Source organism: Passer domesticus, chromosome 10, assembly GCF_036417665.1.
Source record: "Passer domesticus isolate bPasDom1 chromosome 10, bPasDom1.hap1, whole genome shotgun sequence".
Taxonomy (NCBI): domain Eukaryota; kingdom Metazoa; phylum Chordata; class Aves; order Passeriformes; family Passeridae; genus Passer; species Passer domesticus.
Window position 1 is genome coordinate 25,430,476 of NC_087483.1, and position 21,702 is coordinate 25,452,177.

The 21,702-nt window shown below is 32.9% G+C and overlaps 1 protein-coding gene across 9 annotated transcripts in view; it reads left to right on the forward strand.

Moving 5' to 3' along the window:
* LOC135308944 (sodium channel protein type 2 subunit alpha-like) overlaps positions 1-21,702 on the forward strand; it is a 67,041-nt gene that overhangs the window by 35,324 nt on the left and 10,015 nt on the right. For all 9 annotated transcript variants that reach the window (XM_064434652.1, XM_064434644.1, XM_064434647.1 and 6 more), the window contains 8 exons: positions 251-424; positions 1,657-2,013; positions 2,869-3,354; positions 13,116-13,236; positions 13,834-13,988; positions 14,987-15,160; positions 18,647-18,769; positions 20,707-20,988. In XM_064434652.1, the coding sequence (XP_064290722.1) occupies positions 251-424; positions 1,657-2,013; positions 2,869-3,354; positions 13,116-13,236; positions 13,834-13,988; positions 14,987-15,160; positions 18,647-18,769; positions 20,707-20,988 (1,872 nt within the window). The remainder of the gene's footprint in view (positions 1-250; positions 425-1,656; positions 2,014-2,868; positions 3,355-13,115; positions 13,237-13,833; positions 13,989-14,986; positions 15,161-18,646; positions 18,770-20,706; positions 20,989-21,702) is intronic.

Genomic DNA, 21,702 nt, shown 5'->3' on the forward strand with positions numbered 1-21,702 from the left:
GGATAGTCCAGCACATACCACGGAGCTGAACTGCTGACTGGTCAATAGGTTTTTATATGTTTATTTAATCTCTGTCTCACTATAAATGCTGATTTAGTTACTTGTTTTCAGTGTTTAGAAATACTTAGATGTCATTTGGAGATAGCAATCAGTTGGTTTTTATAGTAAGAGGTAAGAGAACTCATTGGATTTTAAAAAAAATCCTCAGGTATATAAATTTCTCATAACAATTCATTACATTTTGTTTTAGGTATTCACTGGGATATTTACAGCAGAAATGGTACTAAAGATTATTGCCATGGACCCTTATTATTATTTCCAAGAAGGCTGGAATATTTTTGATGGTATTATCGTTAGCCTTAGTTTAATGGAGCTTGGTCTCGCAAATGTTGAAGGATTATCTGTTCTTCGGTCTTTCAGATTGGTAAATACCTTGATAATTAAATATTTGCATGCAATTATCTCACTAAAAATATAAAAGTGATGGTGCCTGCAATAATTACCATATTTTGTAAATATATATTACATACTTCAATGACATTTTTTTTTTCATATGTGCCTAATTTGCAAGCCATGTTTGGTAAGTTCAAATTTAAGGTGTTTGATACCTTTTAGTATCAAATTATCCTATTGATCTTCTATCCAACTGATATCCTTTGCCAACATAACACTAATTGCTACCTTATTAAGAATTTTGTGAATCTTTACACTGATTTCATTAAGAATAATAAAAGCTGAGTATCTGTGAAAACATACATATCACAAATACACAGCACAAATAATCATAACATTTTTAGTCTTTATATTGTGAACATTACTTTGTGGTACTTGTAAGGAACTTAAGCAGATCCTCTCTTCACATTTATTTTAATGCACACCAACAACAAACTTTTAGTCACTCCATTGCGTAGAACAGAATCATAACAAGCTGACTTTAAGATAACATTTAAATTGAAATATTATTGAGCTTCTACTAGAATTGTATTTTTATAGCAACTGGTATTGTGCACAAACTAGCTTATAAATATCTTTACTAGAGGTACAAGAGTAATGATTTAAAAACCTTTACTACCAATAGTTACCACATTACTTGAAAATCTCATCTCCTAATACACAGAACAGGAAGAACTGACTTATTTAGCACTATGTGCAATGGTACCCAACTGCACATAACCTAATAGTTTGGGTAATGAATATTACTTTTGAGTTAATGCTTATGATTTGAATGGACATGCAATGTCTGCATCAAGTTTTTGCTTAAATAATTGGCCTCTATCTAAGCATGGAAGGCCTAATGTGGTTCTGAGGGAATGTGGAACTAAGCCAGCATAGGTATAGTGACGGTGGTGAAAAGTATACAAACTTCTAAAATGTCTTTAAGAATTGCTCAAGAATCACCTGCAAGTGGATGTTTAAAAATAGTAAAATAAAACCACAAATTATTACTTTTTTTACTATGTGCATCACTGAAATGAAATTATAAACAAAGCATTTTTGACAAATACTCCATGTTCCCTGCTTTAAATAAAAATAATAATGTGGTACTACTGAAGAACAAATTAATCTACAGAAATTCATATGCTCTGTTAAACAACTTGGACCTAGCTTCTATTTTGTAACTAACGCTAAAGGTTCATCTGCATTTTTGTTTTGCAGCTTCGAGTTTTCAAACTGGCAAAATCTTGGCCAACTCTAAATATGCTGATTAAGATTATTGGCAACTCAGTGGGGGCTCTGGGGAATCTGACCCTGGTGCTGGCCATCATCGTGTTCATTTTCGCTGTGGTTGGGATGCAGCTCTTTGGGAAGAGCTACAAGGAATGTGTCTGCAAGATCTCCAGTGACTGTGTGCTCCCTCGCTGGCACATGCACGACTTTTTCCACTCCTTCCTGATTGTATTCCGAGTGCTGTGTGGAGAATGGATAGAAACCATGTGGGACTGCATGGAGGTTGCAGGCCAAACCATGTGCCTTATTGTTTTCATGCTAGTCATGGTGATTGGAAACCTAGTGGTACGTGATGAACTTTTTTTTTTAACATTAACTCTGATCCAGATGTGCATGACTTACAGCTAGACAATGAAAATGTTTGTCATCCTTCTGTTTAGAATTTAAAAATTAATCTGAATGTCCTAATTTTGGGTAAAAACATTTGAAGAGTCCCTTTTCCTCTTACTATGGGTACAAGCATTTAGAAGGAAACCAAAATGTCAACTTCAACATCCTATCATGGGAGTGCTGCAGCTAATTTAGAGATGATGTTTAATTTTTAGTACTGAACTTTCAGGGTTGTTTGCATATAAAAAACAAAAATGAAACCCAGAGTGATTTGTCATCCAGCTTAAAAAGGCTTTAAAAAGCTTCTAACTCAAGATTGTACAAGAAACCTTTATAGAAAAGTTTAAATTCAAGCTAACAACATAAAATGCAAAATTCCAATTGAAAAATATTGAATTAATCAGAACTTCCTGGAAGTGTTATAAGAGGGATGTACCATTTACACTTCTACTTTAAGTTTCTTCTCCTGTTAAAATTTGCAGTCAAAATTTCCTGTCTAAATTCTCTTCCTTTAATGATATTTTAAACATGATTTAAATTTTTATAAAATAGAATTCAAAATGTTTGTATCTTAGTCATTTACTTGACCTTGCAATCTTGACATTTTACCAGCAAAAAATGTGAAAAAAGCTCCAAAAAGTTATTTATGATCTGCAACCTGCTCTACTGATTTTTTTTTAGAATCATAGAATCATTTACATTGGAAAAGGCCTTTGAGATTATCAAGTACAACTGTTAACCTAGCACTGCCAAATTTAACACTTCTGATATGATTGTATTTACTACATAGCTGTGTTCTCTCATCTTTAGGTATTGAACCTATTTCTGGCCTTGCTGCTGAGCTCATTTAGTTCAGACAACCTTGCTGCTACAGACGATGATAATGAAATGAACAATCTCCAGATTGCTGTGGCAAGGATTCAGAAAGGCATAGATTATGTTAAAAAAAAGATACAGGAGTTCATCCGAAAAGCCTTCGTTAGAAAGCAGAAATCTTTAGAGGAAATCAAAGCACTTGAAGAGCTAAACAACAAGAAAGACAGCTGCATTTCCAATCATACTGCCGTTGAAATAAGCAAAGATCTGAATTATCTCAAAGATGGGAATGGAACCACCAGTGGTGTAGGCACAGGCAGCAGTGTGGAAAAATATGTAATTGATGAAAATGATTACATGTCATTCATAAACAACCCAGGCCTCACTGTGACAGTGCCCATTGCACTTGGAGAATCAGATTTTGAAAATTTAAATACAGAAGAATTTAGCAGTGAATCTGACATGGAAGAAAGCAAACAGGTAGGATTTTTCATATCTTAAATGTATTAAATTGTAGTCATATGTTTACATGTTTTAACTACATATTTAGAATATTTTTAAAACTGTAATATCCCATGTAAATATATTTCATGTTTTAGAATTTTATGTATTACTATTCAAGAAAAAATATATCATGGTACAGTAGAGGATCCTTAGAGTTTACATTTTTAGTGTTTTGTTTATTAAAATTTGGAAGATATTTGATTTTAAATATTAATATTTCTTTCACAGTTTTATGAGGTTTTAGGACTAGTAAACACTTGATAAAGCACTCTTTATGTAGTACCTACATGTGATAAGAATGTATAGAATAAGGATGGAAGGCTAAGGGACAATTAAGGATCTATGCATACCAAAGCAAACCTAAGTGGAGAAAAAAATACTACTTTCAATATTTAGGGTAATTCTAAAAATTAGCCCTGAAACATCACAAATCAGTAATGTATTCTAGATTATCTAAAAGTTTTGTGAGTAATATTTGTACAGACTTTGGTTTCAGAGACTATGGCTGGCTGAAATGAAGTAATCTAGGTACCGATGAATGTCATGTAAAGCAGCAGCTCAAGTTATCCTGGAGAGCAGAATGACCTTGTGATCTAGACGCATGCAGAAACAGCTTACTTGAAGGCTTTATGCTGTTAATATTGTGCAGTTACAGAAGGTGGTCTAAAAAACCAATGCCATGTGTTTCAAAATCTAAGTGGCTCAAATGGCAGAAGTGATCATGAACAGGTGCTGATAGTATTCAAGGAAAACTTTGTATTGGGGTAGCGATCAATGACTAATAAATGCATTAGCAGAATCTAATTATATTCAGTGCCATTAGAAATTTAGGAACTTTGAGGTTTAAGGCATCAGGAACCATGGATAAATTTGCTTTCAATTAGATTAGAAGCTGTGATGTTATGCAATAGCTCGTTAGTCCAAAAGGGTTTGTTTACCATGATGAAAGCTCTCCAATAAAGAAGCCCTGCATTCATGACTTTATCATAGCTGTGTATCTGGCATATTTGCAATATCAAACTTCACCACGTTACATTAATGCATAGCCATGAGCCAGTTAATCACGGTATGGGGCTTTTACTAAAGAACATCAAGAGTGTGTGTTTATTTGCAGCTGCAAAAAATGCTGCTCTGTGTAACTGTAAGATGAAGAGCAAGATATTCTATAATCTGAGTTGCTCAGTTATGAGACAAACACTTTCAATGCAGATGTATGATAGTACAGCAGTAGTGCTTATCCATGGTAAATTTAGAATATAAGAGATACAGGAAGTATAAAGCAGTGTAAATTAAGAGATCAACTAGTATTAAAAAAACCCCAAAACGTTCAGAGTGATTGTGGGTCTGAGAGTTAAGTGTTTTTTTTATATAAGCTGATTTAATAAAATTTGGTTTTCATTCCAATGAACCTTTAGCAAAGTTTTCTGTACTTTCATATATTCTGGTGTTTTTTAAAATGACATTACACTATATATTTTCTTCTGTCATTGTGGCTAACTCTGATAAATACATTAATGAATGCCTTCCTATTAACTCCATCAAGTTACAAGCCTAAAAATTTCCTGAATATGTTACTTTTTAAAAGGTTTGTAGTATGCATTAGGACATTGCGGGGGGCTGTGCAGACACTGAATTTGTGGTTACATGACAGGTTAGCCTCTTCACTGAAGGAACTTGGAAAGTTCCTATCCACACCCGGCTAGTCTTTGCCACTTTCTCTGCCTCAGATTATGGCATGGGTATTATTTGTTTATTTCTCCTGTAAGGTAGAGTGAATGGCTCAGTTTACAATGTACTGCTGTATATTCTATCAGAACAGCTGAGGAAAAAACTAAATGCAATGCAAAGGCAGAAACTCCTCTGCTTTCCAGGTGAATATGTGATGTATGTACACCCCAAGAAAATGGAGTAAAAGCCCTTCTGGATGTGCTGACAACTTCTGAATGCCAATTTCAAGGTGACTTTCACAAGTCAATTGCTCTGTTCCACCCCAGCTTTGCCTGGTTCAGGCATCATACCTGTATATTCTAAGGCCATCCTGAAGTTTCTGGACAATAATAAATCAAAAGGGATTTTGCCCTTTTTTTAAAATAGACTGGTATCTGTGTGTCTTCAGGAAGAGAAACCAATTAATAAGCAATTTGACAGTGAAAATTTCAGGTGGTTGTGGGAAATCCAGCAGTAAATGGTGGATGGTATTTTTATTAAGAAATTGTGGAGAAATTTTCAATAGGGTTAAGATAGGTTTAGGACTTCTGTGCTGCTTCAGTATTTTTGTAGACTGTAGTAGTCAGTACCATTGGGAAACTGAAGCAATAATACTTCCATCAAGTTCTGCTCACACACAAGTCTCCATTGTTTAACTGCCTGACATGTATTCATACAGTGCAAGTGTGCATATTGTGAACAGTATCTAATCAGACAGTATCCTGAACATTGTGAATTCTGTATTAATCCTGGATTCCTTATTCCATTCCTTCTGGATGATTTCTATGAAAAGAATAAAGTGGGGTTATTTTATTGTGTGTATAAAAATCCACTGGATTTGGAATATATGAACAGAAGTTCTGGCGTGTGACAGGAATTTGTGAAGTTTCCCAAACTTCTCCTACCAAGTCAACAGTACTGCTGAATCTTTTGCTGCCTTCTGGTTGTCTTTTAAGGAAGATAAAGAGTACATTGGTGCAGTGTTTAAGTTACCTCTCTAGAACAGTACACCATCACTTGCTTTGTTTTGCCTTCCAAGGGGTCCCACTGGGAAAACATTCCTGCTAGAAGGCCTGGTCTGCAAAAGGAGGGGTAAGAGATGGAGCAGAACTTTCCCTGCCGTAACTGTGGCAGTACTTAGCACTTAAAATGCCCCGAGGACATATCCACTATAATAACATTTTATTTAACCACAGAGCTGTGGAAAGCTAGATCTGCATTGTGAAATTAATATTTTTTCCTCTGGTCTCTTCCTGACTGTCGCTGATGTTAAGAGTAGAATGATTATTTGAAGTGTGTTATGCTAGAAGTGGGGCATAGCCTGTGTTTTCCTGATGAATATACCAGGAGCAAGTAATTAGTGTACTTGTGGGTGAGTGAGGAACAAATTGTAATATTTCCTATTTTTTTATCATATACACTATAGTAGAAAATAACTCTAGCCATTGAGCTTCACTGGGAAGGCTAGCTCTTTTCTTTTTTCTTTTTTTTTTCCCCTTTTCATGCTTTCATGGATATCCATTCTCATTAATTTGCTAGTTAATAACTTCCAAAATCTGCCAGAACCTATTCTGGAACCTGATTGCAAATTCCAGACCTAAACAAGAACTTTCTAATACATATCACTAGAAATTTGAGATCACCTATTTTTGGATGAATGAGCACATTTATTAGATTATAAAGTTACTTGCTGCTTTAGAGTAATAATTGGCTGAAAGTACTTGCAAGAACTGAACATTTAAGTCATACTTTGAGGGAGGATTTTTTTAATTATCAGAAAAGAGAAGTGCACTACCTAATGAGATAATCATCAGAAAAGAAACAGATTTCTGCTCTGAAGAAAAGATACTCAAGATCATTAGCTTTGAAGATCAAAAAATTAGAAATAGCTTAAGGGGATAATTTGGTGGGTTTTAACCTTAGCATGTGGATGCTGTTTTTATTGTGAAATGAGTAACTATGTTAATCTTACCAAACATAAGACTCATAACTATTGTATATTGTGTATTATTTAACAACTGTTTGTTAGAGCTGATTGACAACTTTATAAATATAGTTTTGCATTTCAACATGGAAAAATAATTTCAAATATATTTCTCAGTTATGGAAAATTTATTTTACAACTAAAGAAATACATATACCTACAGCCTCAATCATTCACAATTCCAAGAACCTTTCTATCTACAGTGTATGTACAGTAAATACAAATTCAGGTTGGAGAAATAAGGGTACTCAATAGACTTTTGATGATCACAACAGATGATTTTGATACAATTAAAAATATCCTTAATCATAGAATCTACTGAATTTTGAAAACAATTAATAAATTCAGTTTTATGATTGGCTTCATCAGGGACTTTGTGTCTAGATGAAATGAAAAATAAAAGAACAGAATTATTGCATTCCCAAAATAGAAGCATTTTCATTGGGCTTCAATAAATTTCTTAGCCAAAACTGACTCAGCAGGATTTCATCAATTTGTTGGATTTTTTAAATTGTGTTTAAAATGTCCAGCAATATAAGTGTTTTTTTTCTAAAACTGACTCGTTCTGGGACAGTATCTTCAGAAGTGACAAATTATTTAAGTTATAGACTAGCTGTGGTTAATGATTTAAACCATATTTCTGGTACACTGATGCTCCACTGTCCAGGCACTGATAGAATCATCTTTTGAAACAGTGAGATAAAGATTATAGATTCAGAAGTGTATAGCATACTAAATCTGAACTAGAAACTTCACGCAATCTGATAATTCATCACATTTGAGTTGAAGAGAAATTAAAGATGTTTATTTTCATCAAGATCTAGGAGCTCTACCATTATTAGAGGGTGAAGGAGGAATGGGAAGGCATACATCTTCAAAGTATTTTGCTTCCTGTATGTACATATTTTTCAAATAAAACAGGCAATCACATAGTCAATTAAACAAAGACTAGGACATGAAATAAACAAAACCCTTAAAACTTTCATTAATAAGCATTAAGGACTGTATAAATATAGGAATATTTTCCAGATCTGCTAACCATGTCTTTGTTAATTTTATTCATTCAATTTTTATTTATGAATCACAATTTTTGTGTGCAGATTAGTAGTTCTAGCTTCTGTATTTGTAATTTTTCTAAAATAAACTAACAAGTTCTGTAGAAAAGTTTGTTGAACATTTCAGGTGGTATGTATTTCCCTTTTCCCAGCTAATAATAAAATATTTAATAATTATGTTTTAATTGTGTTAAAGCCATGTTTGAATTAGAGATTCCAAAAAGAGAAAAACTAGTGATCCTGTGTATTGAACTTCACTACCTACCATTCTTACTTCTCACAGGGGTAAAACCAAGCTGGAGCAATCAAGAATGCAGCTCTGGTGCTTTTTAACCAGGTAGAGCAACGTGTCACCACTTTCACACAGGTTACCTAAGCAAGTTATACATATATATGTATATATATATATAATCACTTTTTAATGGATTTTGATTGGCCTGCATGCTATTCAGCTACGTACCTTCCGTATCCATTGCAAGAGTAGAAACATGCACAGCTGCTCTCTGCTGAGTCATGGGACTCACATCACAGCATGGTCAGGTGGGATTGGCAAACCCAACATACATTTTTTAACTCCGCTAATGGTTTTTCTGAATATTTAAATACAGTATTTAGCAATAACTGCATGGTCTTCAGGTTTTGAAGTATGGATCATAAAAATACTGGAATGTTTTATGCTAAAGAAGCCAAAGAAAAAGGGAGCATGCATAGTTTTTAAAAAATAAAAACAACCCTTTTTGATTCAGCCCTTATAAATGTAAATATTTAATGAAATATTTTAAGTGATTTTGAAATAATTACTGCCATGAGTTCAACTCCTTAATGAATAACATTTGAAATATTGCAATAGCTACTGATGTAAAAATTACAGTTATACTTTTAAATCTACAATGCACTGTAATGCAGATCTTCAAGATGCTACAAACTACATGCTATATTCATTTGGACAGTGCATATCTTGAGTATTATAAACCGGAAGCAAAGCAAACAGTTTCATAATTGCTAAAATTATACCTAGCAAACAACTCTCCCTAAAGAACTACAAAAGCTAAACATTTTACAACTTCTCTTTTCTTAAACCCCTTTATAAATAGTGGTGTTTGGAATGTGTTTCACTATAGCGTTCCATAAATTAGTTGGGGGACTTGTTTGTGTAAATTGAAAAGTCTGTGGAGTAGTCAGCATAATTTTAATAAAATTGCACATATATCTATTTATCCTAAGGATTTTTTTCATTATAAGCAAACATGCCATTGATGAGTGATTGGCACAGCCTTCAGGAATAGCAACAGCTACTATAACACAGGAACCAAAGTTACATGAAACTAAGGAGGTTAAATTATTCTAGTAAAATGAGGCATCAAAATTTGGAGGGGGTTGAGATTTCAGTCCTGTATTAGGATTGAAAGCTGTTTCCTTCAGGCAGTTTCACTTCAAAAGGATCACCAAGTAGTTAATTTTATACCCTTGATTGTAGTGTGGCATGATCTACCTATTGTGGTCTAAATTGCCCAGAGATGCCAAAAAAAATTAATATTGGTGAGTGTTCTGAAAATTCTCAGATTTTAATGAAGAAATTTTAAACCAAGATATGCTTCAAACACCAAATAAAAGTCTAAGGAGAGGGATTTTAAAATTACATTCTTAACATAATATAAAAGTCAAAGGTTGTAAGATCTGAGATATAAAGTCAGTTTAGAATCACTTTGGAATCATCAATCTCCATTATTTTATATTTTTTCACTCAATTACAGTGCAGCTTTCAAGACTGAAAGGATAAAACCACATGGCTGAATTATCAAAGGCAATTTGTAATGGCTGAATCCTTTTATTTTATTGTCACTTGAATCATGAAGCCGTTTGTAAAGCTTAAAACTTCAGTAGCCTGCTCTTGCTCTTATTGAAATTTAGACTAGAATTAAATGAGAGCAAGACTGGGTCTTAAGTGAATGCATTTCCTTGTAAATGGGCACATTAACACGCTGTTGGTCAAAGCTTGTTTTAATGATCGAAGCTGTTGATAAGTGATGCACTGCTCTGAAAGAACATTATGGAGGCTGATTATACATACATTAACCAAGTATTTGGGTGGGTGATGAAGCATTTTTTTCTTTTATATCCTACACAATAATATCTATAATACTGTTTTCAGAAAAATATAATCCCACTGAGGTAGTCTGATTGTTTCTTTTATTTTTGTGTGTGATTTCCACAGTATTGCTCAGGCTTCTGCTCTAGTCAAGCATGTTGTTTTGCTGATTCAGGCCTTGAGAATGCTGCATCATAAGCAATTGCTTTCAAATGTTTCCTTATAATGGAAAATGTGATATCATTGAAGATGCAAATAAATATTTACAGGGCATGGTGTGTTCTGGAGGCTGATAATCACATTTATGAGCTGATAAGAAGATTGTGCTAATCCATCATGTATCTTGAGCTTCCTATTAGTTTTATTAGCTTTATTGCTAGAAAGAATATCATTAATGTCACCTTATTTAAAATGTATTGGTTCTTTCCTAATTTAGGGTCTTGAAGCAAAGAAGAGGAGTTTTATTAAATAATGAGGTTTTTCTCTTAAAAATGCAGTTGTTTGAGATGATATAAAAATAATGAAGCGAATGCTTTGTGTGAAAATTACTGAAAATAATTATAGTAGTTTTTGTTTGTACTGGTTACAAATTGCACTTCTGTCACTTGGTTTGAGCAATGATGCTGACAGAACTATCTGCAGCAGAGTTTACATGGGAAGATGCAGTTAAAAATTTGACTGCCTTTTAATTTGCCCTCCTAGATTTATAATGGATGCTTACTATGAACCTTTATCTTGCTATTATTAAGTCAGCAATTTATTTAATGATGATGGATCAGGACATGAATTAATTTTACTTTTCTTAAGTTAACTGTGACAGAAAATTATTTTAAAAATGTTTCAGTTTTATTTAATGAAGAAAGTGCCTGTCATTTCAATGGTATTATTTCTTGGTCTTTCCATGATATACAATAAGAGAGTTAATTCACAAGTATTATTTCTAAAAGAGAGACAGCCTTATGTGTGGATTATAAATTGGTGTGCTAATAGTGTTTAATATAGTGTATATTACTTGGTATTTTTGTTGTAAATGTAATAGAGAAAGTGAGATTTAAAATATTCTCACAGTGAGATACACAGTATTTTAATTCAGACTCACAGATTTACATGACCAGTAATAAAATTATTCCATTTAGAGGCAACATGGCTGGAACTATTTTACATATATAAATTTCGGAAGTCATAGAGGAAGTGTAGTATGAGAAGTGAAACACAATAATATTTTTGGTCACAATGCAGTAACAACCATGGGACCTGAGGTCTGAGAGGCCCTACATTGACTACATATTGTGTGTGCAAAAGGCAGCTTCTTGAAATTTGTCCCTGAAATTATCCATCATTCAACATGTTTTTTGTTTAAAACTTCATTCACATAATGTAAAAGTTAAATATGTGGAAATAATTCCTTACAAAGCTGTATTACGATATATGTGCCACTTAATTTCTGGCAGAAAAAGCCCTCAGCTGCCAATACATTTTACTGAAGAGACTGGGTTTCAACTGAAGAGTTAAATAACTAGTTTTAATTTGCAGCAGTGTTTCTGAAGAAGAAGAGAATACATGGAAGTGCCTCTTTCAAGAAACAAGTTACTGTTTATTATTTGTTACAAAATTTAAACAGTAGGGGATTTTTCTATTCTAAAAATACCACTATCTTGAAAACTAAATGAAAAGTAGTTGATATTAAGCACTCTCTCAACAAAATTGAATGGAAAGATCTCCATCCTTTCTAAACATGACCTTCCTCCAAAGGTCAAAGGACATGATCAATTCTGCTTAGCTAAAAGCACAAATCTACTCAGTGCTGGAGTGCCCTTTTGTTACATCTGTACCTGCACAATTTAAAGTATTAAGTGAGAGGTGCATTCCACATCCCTTGTGAAATTCGTATTTACAACTGCTACATGTGATAAATGAGACAAATTTCACTGCCACAATTTCTGTAATGTTGCTTTCTGATTACAAGTCTTATTTCACAGTCAGAGTATTTTGGATGAAAAAATTACAACAGTACAACAGTAGTGCCAACTGAAAACAATTTACAAGCACTATGTCTGATAATTGCATTTGTTGTTTGCATCTTTAGCAGTAAATTCCTTTCAAAGTATGCTATCTTAAAAGGGCAAAATTATGGGCAGTCTTGTGTGACTGATAAACTGTATGACCTGATCAGATTTTTAATGTAGTTGGTAAAAATTTTCTTCATTTGAGTTATTTTTATCACTCTCCAGTTCTTGCAGTTTTCAGATCTAGAAGTGTTTTTACTGTAGTAAGGACTATAGTATTCCATTGTATAAAAAAGCAGTAGAATGATAGAAAAATTTAGGATGGAAAGTGCATCAGGAGGCCTCTCAAAAAGCACAGGAGACCAGAATGCAAAGAAGATGTTTCAGCGTGGGTAATTTGTGCTTTCTGCAAAAATTAAATGGTGCAGAAATTTGCCATTAAGTGTCATTGAATTTACAACTCTGTAATCCAGGTAACATGTATTTTTGTGAAAGTACCATTCATAGTGGACAAGAAGGTATATGTGCAGATTTGTGTTAGTTCATTTTGCTAGGAAAACTAAGACACATTTCCAATGTAATCCAGCATTATAGTAAAGAAGATTAAATAACCTGAGAGAGTGCTGCATGCGAGCTCTCCAGTATAAATATTACTCAAAATACTACACCAGTCATATTTATGGATCAGGTTAGTAGCCAAATTATATTTCATTGTTCCCTATGAGAAGATAGGGAAACAGAATTATAACGTCATTACTGTGGTTTTGCTTTTAATAATGCATATTTATAAATTTGTCATTCTTTAAAAGTTAGACTGGCATGATTTGATTCAGTACCATTTTTTACAGAATTTGTATCTAATGAGAAAAAATTGTTCTGTGGAACTTTACTTACAGAAACTAAATGCATCAAGCTCATCAGAAGGCAGCACTGTTGATATTGCTCCTCCTGGAGAGGGCGAGCAAGCAGAAATTGAAAGTGAAGAAGCTCTTGAACCAGAAGCCTGTTTTACTGAAGGTTGTAGAATAACTATTGACTTAGAGATGTATTACTAAAATGACATTGTTACTATGCACATTTAGGTTCTTGAGGGTTTCAAATATGGTATATCTTCATGTCCTCAAAAATCAAAAGAAAATGTTTTAGCCCAGAATGCTGGAAATGAGATGAAAAAACAAGGTTTCCCTAGGTTTTGAGTAACTTAATGTATCTGGCCACTGCATACAACTTGTAACTAAGAAACTTCCTTCACTTTTCTATTGGTAAAATGCTTTTCAGCTATTTGAATAAGCCCTTGAAAATTGAAAGAAGTAAATTTCTGTGTGACTCTTATCAACAAATAGAACAGTTACATGCCAACAGTCAAAAATACTGATCTTTTTGGATGGACTTCTTTCATAATTAAGTATGCCATTGTCTAGTTTCTCTCCAGATTAGTGTTCTTAATTTAGATATTCATCATCCTGTGTGATGTGATAGCCTATTCAGCATTCCAGTGATTACTTTTTAAACACCATATAAAATTAGTAAAAGCCACTAACAATATATACTACAGTAAATACTAACTTTGAAGTAATTGGCTTTTGGATACTAACATCTCTTAATCTAATGCAGGTTGTGTACAGAAATTTCCATGTTGTCAAGTAAGTATAGAAGATGGCAGAGGAAAAACGTGGTGGAATCTTAGAAAAACCTGCTACAGCATAGTTGAGCACAACTGGTTTGAGACTTTCATTGTATTCATGATTCTCCTCAGCAGTGGAGCATTAGTAAGTACAACAAAATTGCAGATGCTGAAGTATTTTGAAATCTCTTAGGAATAAAAATTAAATTTGCTTCAGAAAGACTTGTTTTGTTTGTAGCTGTATAAAACTCCCTACATCTCATCGTTCCATAATGGAATGAAACTTGACCCAAACCTGAAAAAGTTTGATACATTTCATATGCACTTTTTTAATCATGCTTTTGTCTTGCCACTATGAAATGGTGCCATTTCCTTTAAGACAGCGTAGCTCCTCAAAGTTTAAATTGCCTGCCAATTTTCAGCATCTTTGTCAAGAGATTTGAGTACAAAGGGCTATTGTTAACGGTGAATATATAGCTAAATATATGGGTTTAAGTCTTTAATTCCTCCTAGTCTGATCTACTTTTTGAATTTTGCTTGTGAAAGACCATACTAAAAAATGGAATAATTACTTCATTCTATTCCTATTTTGAAGGCAGGAGATATGGAAAAGTTCAGCAGCAAATTAAACATAACAACCACTGTCCAAAAAGATTTGCATTACACAACTTTCCAGCTTCACTCAGGTTGAACATTTGCTACAATATCAATGTGCATAGTTGTATATTCTAGCAAATACATTGCTTTTTAATTTTTTTAGACATAAGTTTTATCTAACTGCTTTCTAGAAAGCAATACAAATATCTGTATCAGATATATAAGAATAGCGGGGTTTTGTGTCTATGTGAAAGTTTCTTAAATACCACAGAGGATAAAAAAAACATGCTGCGAGTTTCTTTCTTCATTCATTAGTAATTTTAAATTTAAATTTAGAATTTTAAATTATTTTTTTTTTAACTCCAGACAGGTCTCCTGTTGTTCCAGTTAGTAGTATAGTTAAAGATGGAAAACATATTAAAAAAGAAAATTAAGAAAAACAAGGGGAAATATTAGCTCTTCTCTAATTATTTTTTATTCCTTATTCCTTAATTTTATCATGTATATTCTGTGAAATAGTAGTAATACCTCAATATATTTTTATAGGCTTTTGAAGATATATATATTGAACAACGCAAAACTATCAAGACCATGCTGGAATATGCTGACAAAGTTTTTACGTATATTTTCATTTTGGAAATGCTTTTAAAATGGGTAGCATATGGTTTTCAAATATATTTTACTAATGCCTGGTGCTGGTTGGACTTCCTGATTGTTGATGTAAGTACAAATTAATATTGTAAAATCCTCTATAGTAAAGTTTCTGTGTTGTACCATGCTACCATATTTCTTGAGATATTTGCATAAATTCTGATCTCATCAATATTTATTCCATATGTATATAAAAATTCATCATATTTGTAACTCCCACAGGAAAAGAAAAAAAAAACCTAGCTGGAGTGGCCCATAATTCAAAATGGATGATCTCTTTTTTCCTACCAACCTGAGTTAGTTTTGTTATACAGTTAATCTCTAGCTCTGTCCTGAAAATCTACACTAGAATGAAGCAGTGTTTATGGTTTTCCTAAGAGCATGTTAATGAAGTAGAGAGATGCACTCTTACAAGACTGTGTTAAAAATTGATTTTTTTAGATAAATTACAACTCATGTTTTAATTATTCTTCTTGTATCTTAAACCTAAACAGATTGTTCTAATCCATACTCCATGATTTCCTAGCTTAGCCTCAGAGATGATGTTATCTGGGCAGGCTTTCAAACTTAAAAATACGTCATTATAAGTAAAGCAGCTTATGTTGCTAACTTTTTACCATAGTTTGTAATTTTATAAACAAAAACATGAATAAATAAGATTGGAAGTTTCTACTGTTGAAGAATTATTTTCAATGTTCTAGCAAGATGTAAAAAATGCCTTACTGTGTTTAAGTCTAACTCAGCAATTTCTTTAGCACCACCAGCACTTGAAAGAAACACATGAACTCATGTTATCTTCCTATAGAAAAGCAGGCTGTGCACTGCTTTAACTGTCAGTTTAAAGAGGTGATTCAGCAGCATTCTGCCAGTGAGAACACCAATGTCTCCTTCTTCATTAGAAGTGACTAAAGTTAATCAGATTGTTTAATTCATTCTCTTAAATAATTCAAGAGTAAACACAGATAGTCCTTTAGGGCTTTGACCTTTAATATCTCACATACCTGAGTCTCTCACTGTGACAAGTAGCCACAGTTGCTCTCACTGGTTGTGACTAAATTAGATTTTAATAATTACACTAAGAATGGTAATTTTCAGCTCTGTCACTTTACAGCTGTGACAGATGACTCTTGGTACATCTGCCTACTTCAGTTTATGACTCTATCATGCCATCCTACTGTACAGCCTGACCAAAGATCTTGAGCAAGGCTGTCACTGCTACGCTTCTAAATTTTTTTTTTGCAACAGGTAGTCTATATTAGAAGAAAAATACAAATGAGGACATACAATCCTTCAATTTTAGGAGACATATCTTTCTACCATTTTGAGTTCATTTTCATTTCTTAAAAGTACTGCATCTGCATGCACTAATCTATTTGTCGGTGTGCAGAGACATTTACTTCCTGGCAACAAATCAGGTGGAACAGATGAGAGAAGACCAAGTTTACAGTACTCAGATCACCAGAGGAGTACAGAACAGTTGTATATCCAATAGAATTCCATGCAAAACTTTGCATCCCATATGAATTGCAAAGAGGAAAACACATTGTTTCCAATAGATAAAGTATTGCTTTGAGAAAAAACTTCATGTTTATGGTGTAAGAGCACTATCACCATGGTAAGAAAGCTGCCCATAATCTGAAATAGGCAGCGCAAACAAGATTGAAGAATTTTACAGTTAGGACCTAAGAACTGCCAATACACACAGTGCCACTGAAGGATTTCAGCAGCTGCTGCTACCTAACAGTTTAGAACAGGTCTTGTTTGTGAAAGATAGGTGAGGCATAGTGCAAATTAATAGGAGTTCAATTTCATAGAACACCACCCTCTCCCAGTGAAAGAGATATTTTTAAAATATTTGTTTCAGTGTTTATTTTTAATTCATAAAATGTGCTGTCTTTACACTAAGGTTTATTGCTATGCTGGGTATCTTGTTGATTTGAATGAATAAATGAATATTCTATTAAAAATACAAAAAATTCCATGTCTTGTTATCTCTGAAATATATTATGGGTGACTAAGGATAAAAAAGATTTCTCTCACTGTAGCATCACAGGAAAAATAGATTGTATTAATGATAATTATTAAAAATAATTAATGTCAATAGTTAATATAATGGCTGAAAAATAATGTTATCTCTAGTAAGTGAAAAGTCTTCAGTTGCAGACTAAGAAAATCAGTACGATTTTCTTCTTAATATGCTTATGAATCACAGCAAGTTCCATTTATCCATTAGAGAAATAAAATAATCCTTTCCTTTGTTAATAAAAATTACATTCTGACATGAAATCCAGTTGAAATGTCCAGCAATATGAATTCACTAAAACACTGTTTTCTGTTAGATAATATACATTGCAACATAGCAATGAATAATTGATTTGTATGTGCTCTTGGACTGGCCTTCTTAGACATGGTCTTGTAACTCTTGTGTTTGTGAGTCATCTAATTGTTCTTTATGGATATAAGTAACAAAGGAAAACAACTTTTCATATAATGGTCAAAATCTTACCACCATTATCAGTGAATTCCTATTTCTGTGGAGTCTTTGAAGAGTTCTTTAAGCTGAGGTACAGAAATTAACATTTGAGGGATTTTCTTAAGGACCAAAATATGCCTATGTTCATTTACATGTCATCTATGCTTTTGGTGGTAGAAATGAATAAAATATAAGTAAGGCATGGTTTTTCCCCACTCCTGTCTCCAAAACTGCTTGAAGAAAATTAATTCCTTTCATATGAACACAGTCTAAAGCTCAATTCCATTTGAGAAGCAAATTAATTGCTCCTTACTTAAGTGGATTGTCTTTTAACAAAATTCCAATAACATGCATCAGGGGCTTAACACTGTTGTAGATAATAAAGCTCTTACTGCTATAAGGTGAACAGCTGTTAATATCTTTCCCATAATATTTTTCTATACTTAGAAGATTTCAAAAAAAACCAGAGACTTGCCAGGAAAGTGAGATAGTACCACTATTGATACATATTTCTGAGATACCCTGGTTATTGTTGTTACGAACTGTTTCACTTAGAAGTAATATTTATAACAAATATTTTTAATTAGCTACTATAATATTTAGTATATTGTTAGTGTTTATAGATATTATTAGTGTGTAGATGTTATTATTTATATTAGTGCTTACGTGTTATTTATGTTAATGGTTATATGTTATTATTAGTGTTTATAGATATTCACAATATTGACAGGTGTTAATAAAATAATTTAGTGTATTCAGAATTTTAAATTGCTTGAAAGCGTGAACCCTAATGAATTACAGGAAGTATGAGTATTTTGTCCTTAAAGATTCCTGGAAATTTTATCTTTCACCAAGAGTATGCTTCCATATGACTGTTAAACTCTATCCAACCATAATAGATAGACATTTAATAGCATATATTCCTTTTTCAACCATGCATTTATAAGACCTCTTGCCTTTCCAGCAAGTATGAAAATGTTGGCATTCTATAACTTGTCGCTGTTGATTTGTTGCTTGAATTTCTATTCTTTTAAAATAAACAGTGTAGAACTATTTTTAATTTTTTTTCCTGTATTTGATAGGTCTCATTGGTTAGTTTAATAGCCAATGCTCTGGGCTATTCTGAACTTGGTGCCATTAAATCGCTACGGACATTAAGAGCTTTAAGACCTCTAAGGGCCTTGTCAAGATTTGAAGGAATGAGGGTGAGATAAAATGAATGAGTCTGAACAAATGTATGCATACAAAAATTAATGTATTAATGGTTACACTCATCTTGCTTCAAAGAACTCCAACACGGGATGGCATGCAAAAATGTGTGGAAAAAGGCCCTTCAACATGTCCTTACAAACAAGACCAATGTACACCTCACATTTGGAAATTAGACCTTGAGCTCATTAAATTCGCCTGGTCACTGCTGCATAGTTGTGTTTTCCCAGCCCCCTGACTTAAAATTTCCATTGATTTGTGGACCTAGAAAAATAAAAGGACATGACAAATTTTATGGTAGAGGGTTGGATGTCTTTGCCTGCAGTTTATCTGGGAATTTTTTTTACTCAATTTCTGTAGCTAACTTCAATTCTGTGCTAGTTTGTCAGTGGTTCAGGATAAAACACAATTAGCCAAGGAACAAAACAAACCAACAAAAGCTGAAAAAGCTGACAACAGTGACACACCAGAAATGAAAGCTTCACTGTGTCTCCATATCTACATGCCTGGGGGAAAAAAATCCCACAGTAAATGCTGTAGTATTAGGGAAAGGTATTTTGAAAAGACCTGAAATAAGGATAGGTTTGCAAGTACAGAAGGAGAGAAATGGGAAATCATTTCCTCAGCTAGAGACTTTTTCCTTCATATGAATGTAAAGAGAGCTAAAACCTTCCTGCTAAGGAGATTGTCATTTTCATATTCTGCCAATCTGACAAAAACAAACCAACCAACCAAAAAAAAAAAAACCCTCCTGGAAAAACCATATTATAAATTGTAGCAGACCATGCTACTTATTGAAAAAATTGATACATAACAAATTTAAAAATAAATGTTATTGAGAGAGCTCCTTTTAATCTTTCATCTCAACTTCAATACGTATTTATAGTTCAGTAATAGGTCTTCATTTGCCAAATAAATAATGTGGTTCCTGTCTGGGCAAGGCTGCCGATATCCTAGCGGTGGCCACACCTGCCAGTGTGGGGAAGTGTGTCCTGTGCACATCACCATCACCACTATGTTTTACATGATTGGCAATAGAAACAACACATCAAGAGTCTATCTAATAAATAAGCAAAACTTCTCTTGATGCTAGACTACTTTTGGTCAACTCAGTAAAATGAAAAATAGTACCTTTTTCAAACCCATACACAAAACCCTACTGCAGTCTCTACTGATTTGCTAGAAAATTATTGTTTGGATATCTGCAACTTTCTTTTAGTGGAATTACAATAACTAAGATAAAAGTTTTAGTTGAATTACAATAACTAAGATAAAACTTGTCCAAGGATTTCATCTGGTCATTAAATGCAACCAATTAAAAAGAAAAAGAAGGATACGGGTAAGAGCAACTATAGTGACCCAGGCAATTTAAAACCAAGACTTAGAGCAAATGCTGTTAATAATTATTAAATCAGATATCCTTAATTTTGTTGCATTCTGTGTGGATAATAAACTACAATGATGTCAATATATACATAACTTTTCTAAGAATAAAATGATTAGTAATGATAGTTTTACATGCAGACATTTTTATTCAGTCTTCCACATCATCATTCTTTGAGCTTTTTCTGGTTTATTTTCTATTTATGTATTTTAATTTATATTGCTGGAATTTAACATTTATTTCTCTCTTTTTCTCTAGAGCACACAAATTCTAAGAATTCATCTTGCTACTAACAGGTTTTCTTTTGCTTTTTGATTTTTTTTCAGACTTTTACATTATCTATGTTTCCATCTCATTTTATTTCTTGCTTTTTCCAATCCCATTAGCATTTTATTAAATCTTCATTAAAATTTCTCCCACAAATTTTATTGCAATATTTTAACTGTCCATCCCATAATAATACTGTTTTCACATTTTTAAAGTATTTTCAAGTATTTTTCATTTTCTTTCCATAAGCTAAGTGGCTATTTTGTCTAACTTGTACACTAGGTGGTTGTAAATGCCCTTGTAGGAGCAATCCCATCTATAATGAATGTATTGCTGGTATGTCTTATATTCTGGCTAATCTTCAGCATCATGGGAGTAAATCTTTTTGCTGGAAAATTCTATCATTGTGTCAACACCACAACTGGTGAGATGTTTGATATCAGTGATGTCAACAATTATACTCAGTGTGTGGAACTCATAAAAAGCAATCAAAGTGCCCGATGGAAGAATGTGAAAGTAAACTTCGATAATGTAGGAGCTGGATATCTTGCTCTGCTTCAAGTAGTAAGTGAATGTATATATTTTATTTCTGCTCTTTTTAAAGGTGTCTAGGAAAAATGGGCAAGTTAAGACTGTTAAGCAGAGGAATAATTTCTTCATAGCAATAATGTGCAGCTCATGCAACCCTATTACATTGTTTCTTGTAATTTTTTTTTTAATGATAGTAGAGTAATTTTCCTTTCCAAGACTAGGGAATACAGTCTCAGGATGATGATAATAATAATGTAAAAATAGAAAGTGTAGAAAATAAAAGATTCTCTGTAGTGGTGCACAGTATAGAACTATCATATTCCTTAATGCTTATTAAAGAGTCATTATAGTATACTAAATAAGTATTCTGTTACTTATAAATTTAAATAAGTATTATCCTTGTGAAGTACTGGATGTTACTGAATAGCATATTAGTTCCATTAATTACTACTACTTATACAAAATTTGTAAATTTACAGAGAAATGCAATTGCATTTTTCCTTCAATTGCTTATCTTATGCACTGTGTTAAGAACTGCACTTATTCTAGGTACTGAGCATATTTTATTTGTGTCAGAGAAATAAAGACCTTAGCTCTTTACAGGTTCCTTGCTGAGAATGAAGCTTCTAAATCTAGGATCTGATTCAAAACACAAGCAAGAAAGTATGTAATTACATTTAGATGATTGAACTGTAAAATCACTTGTCTGTAACTCAACATACAGCTTCACTGAATGAAAATATTCTT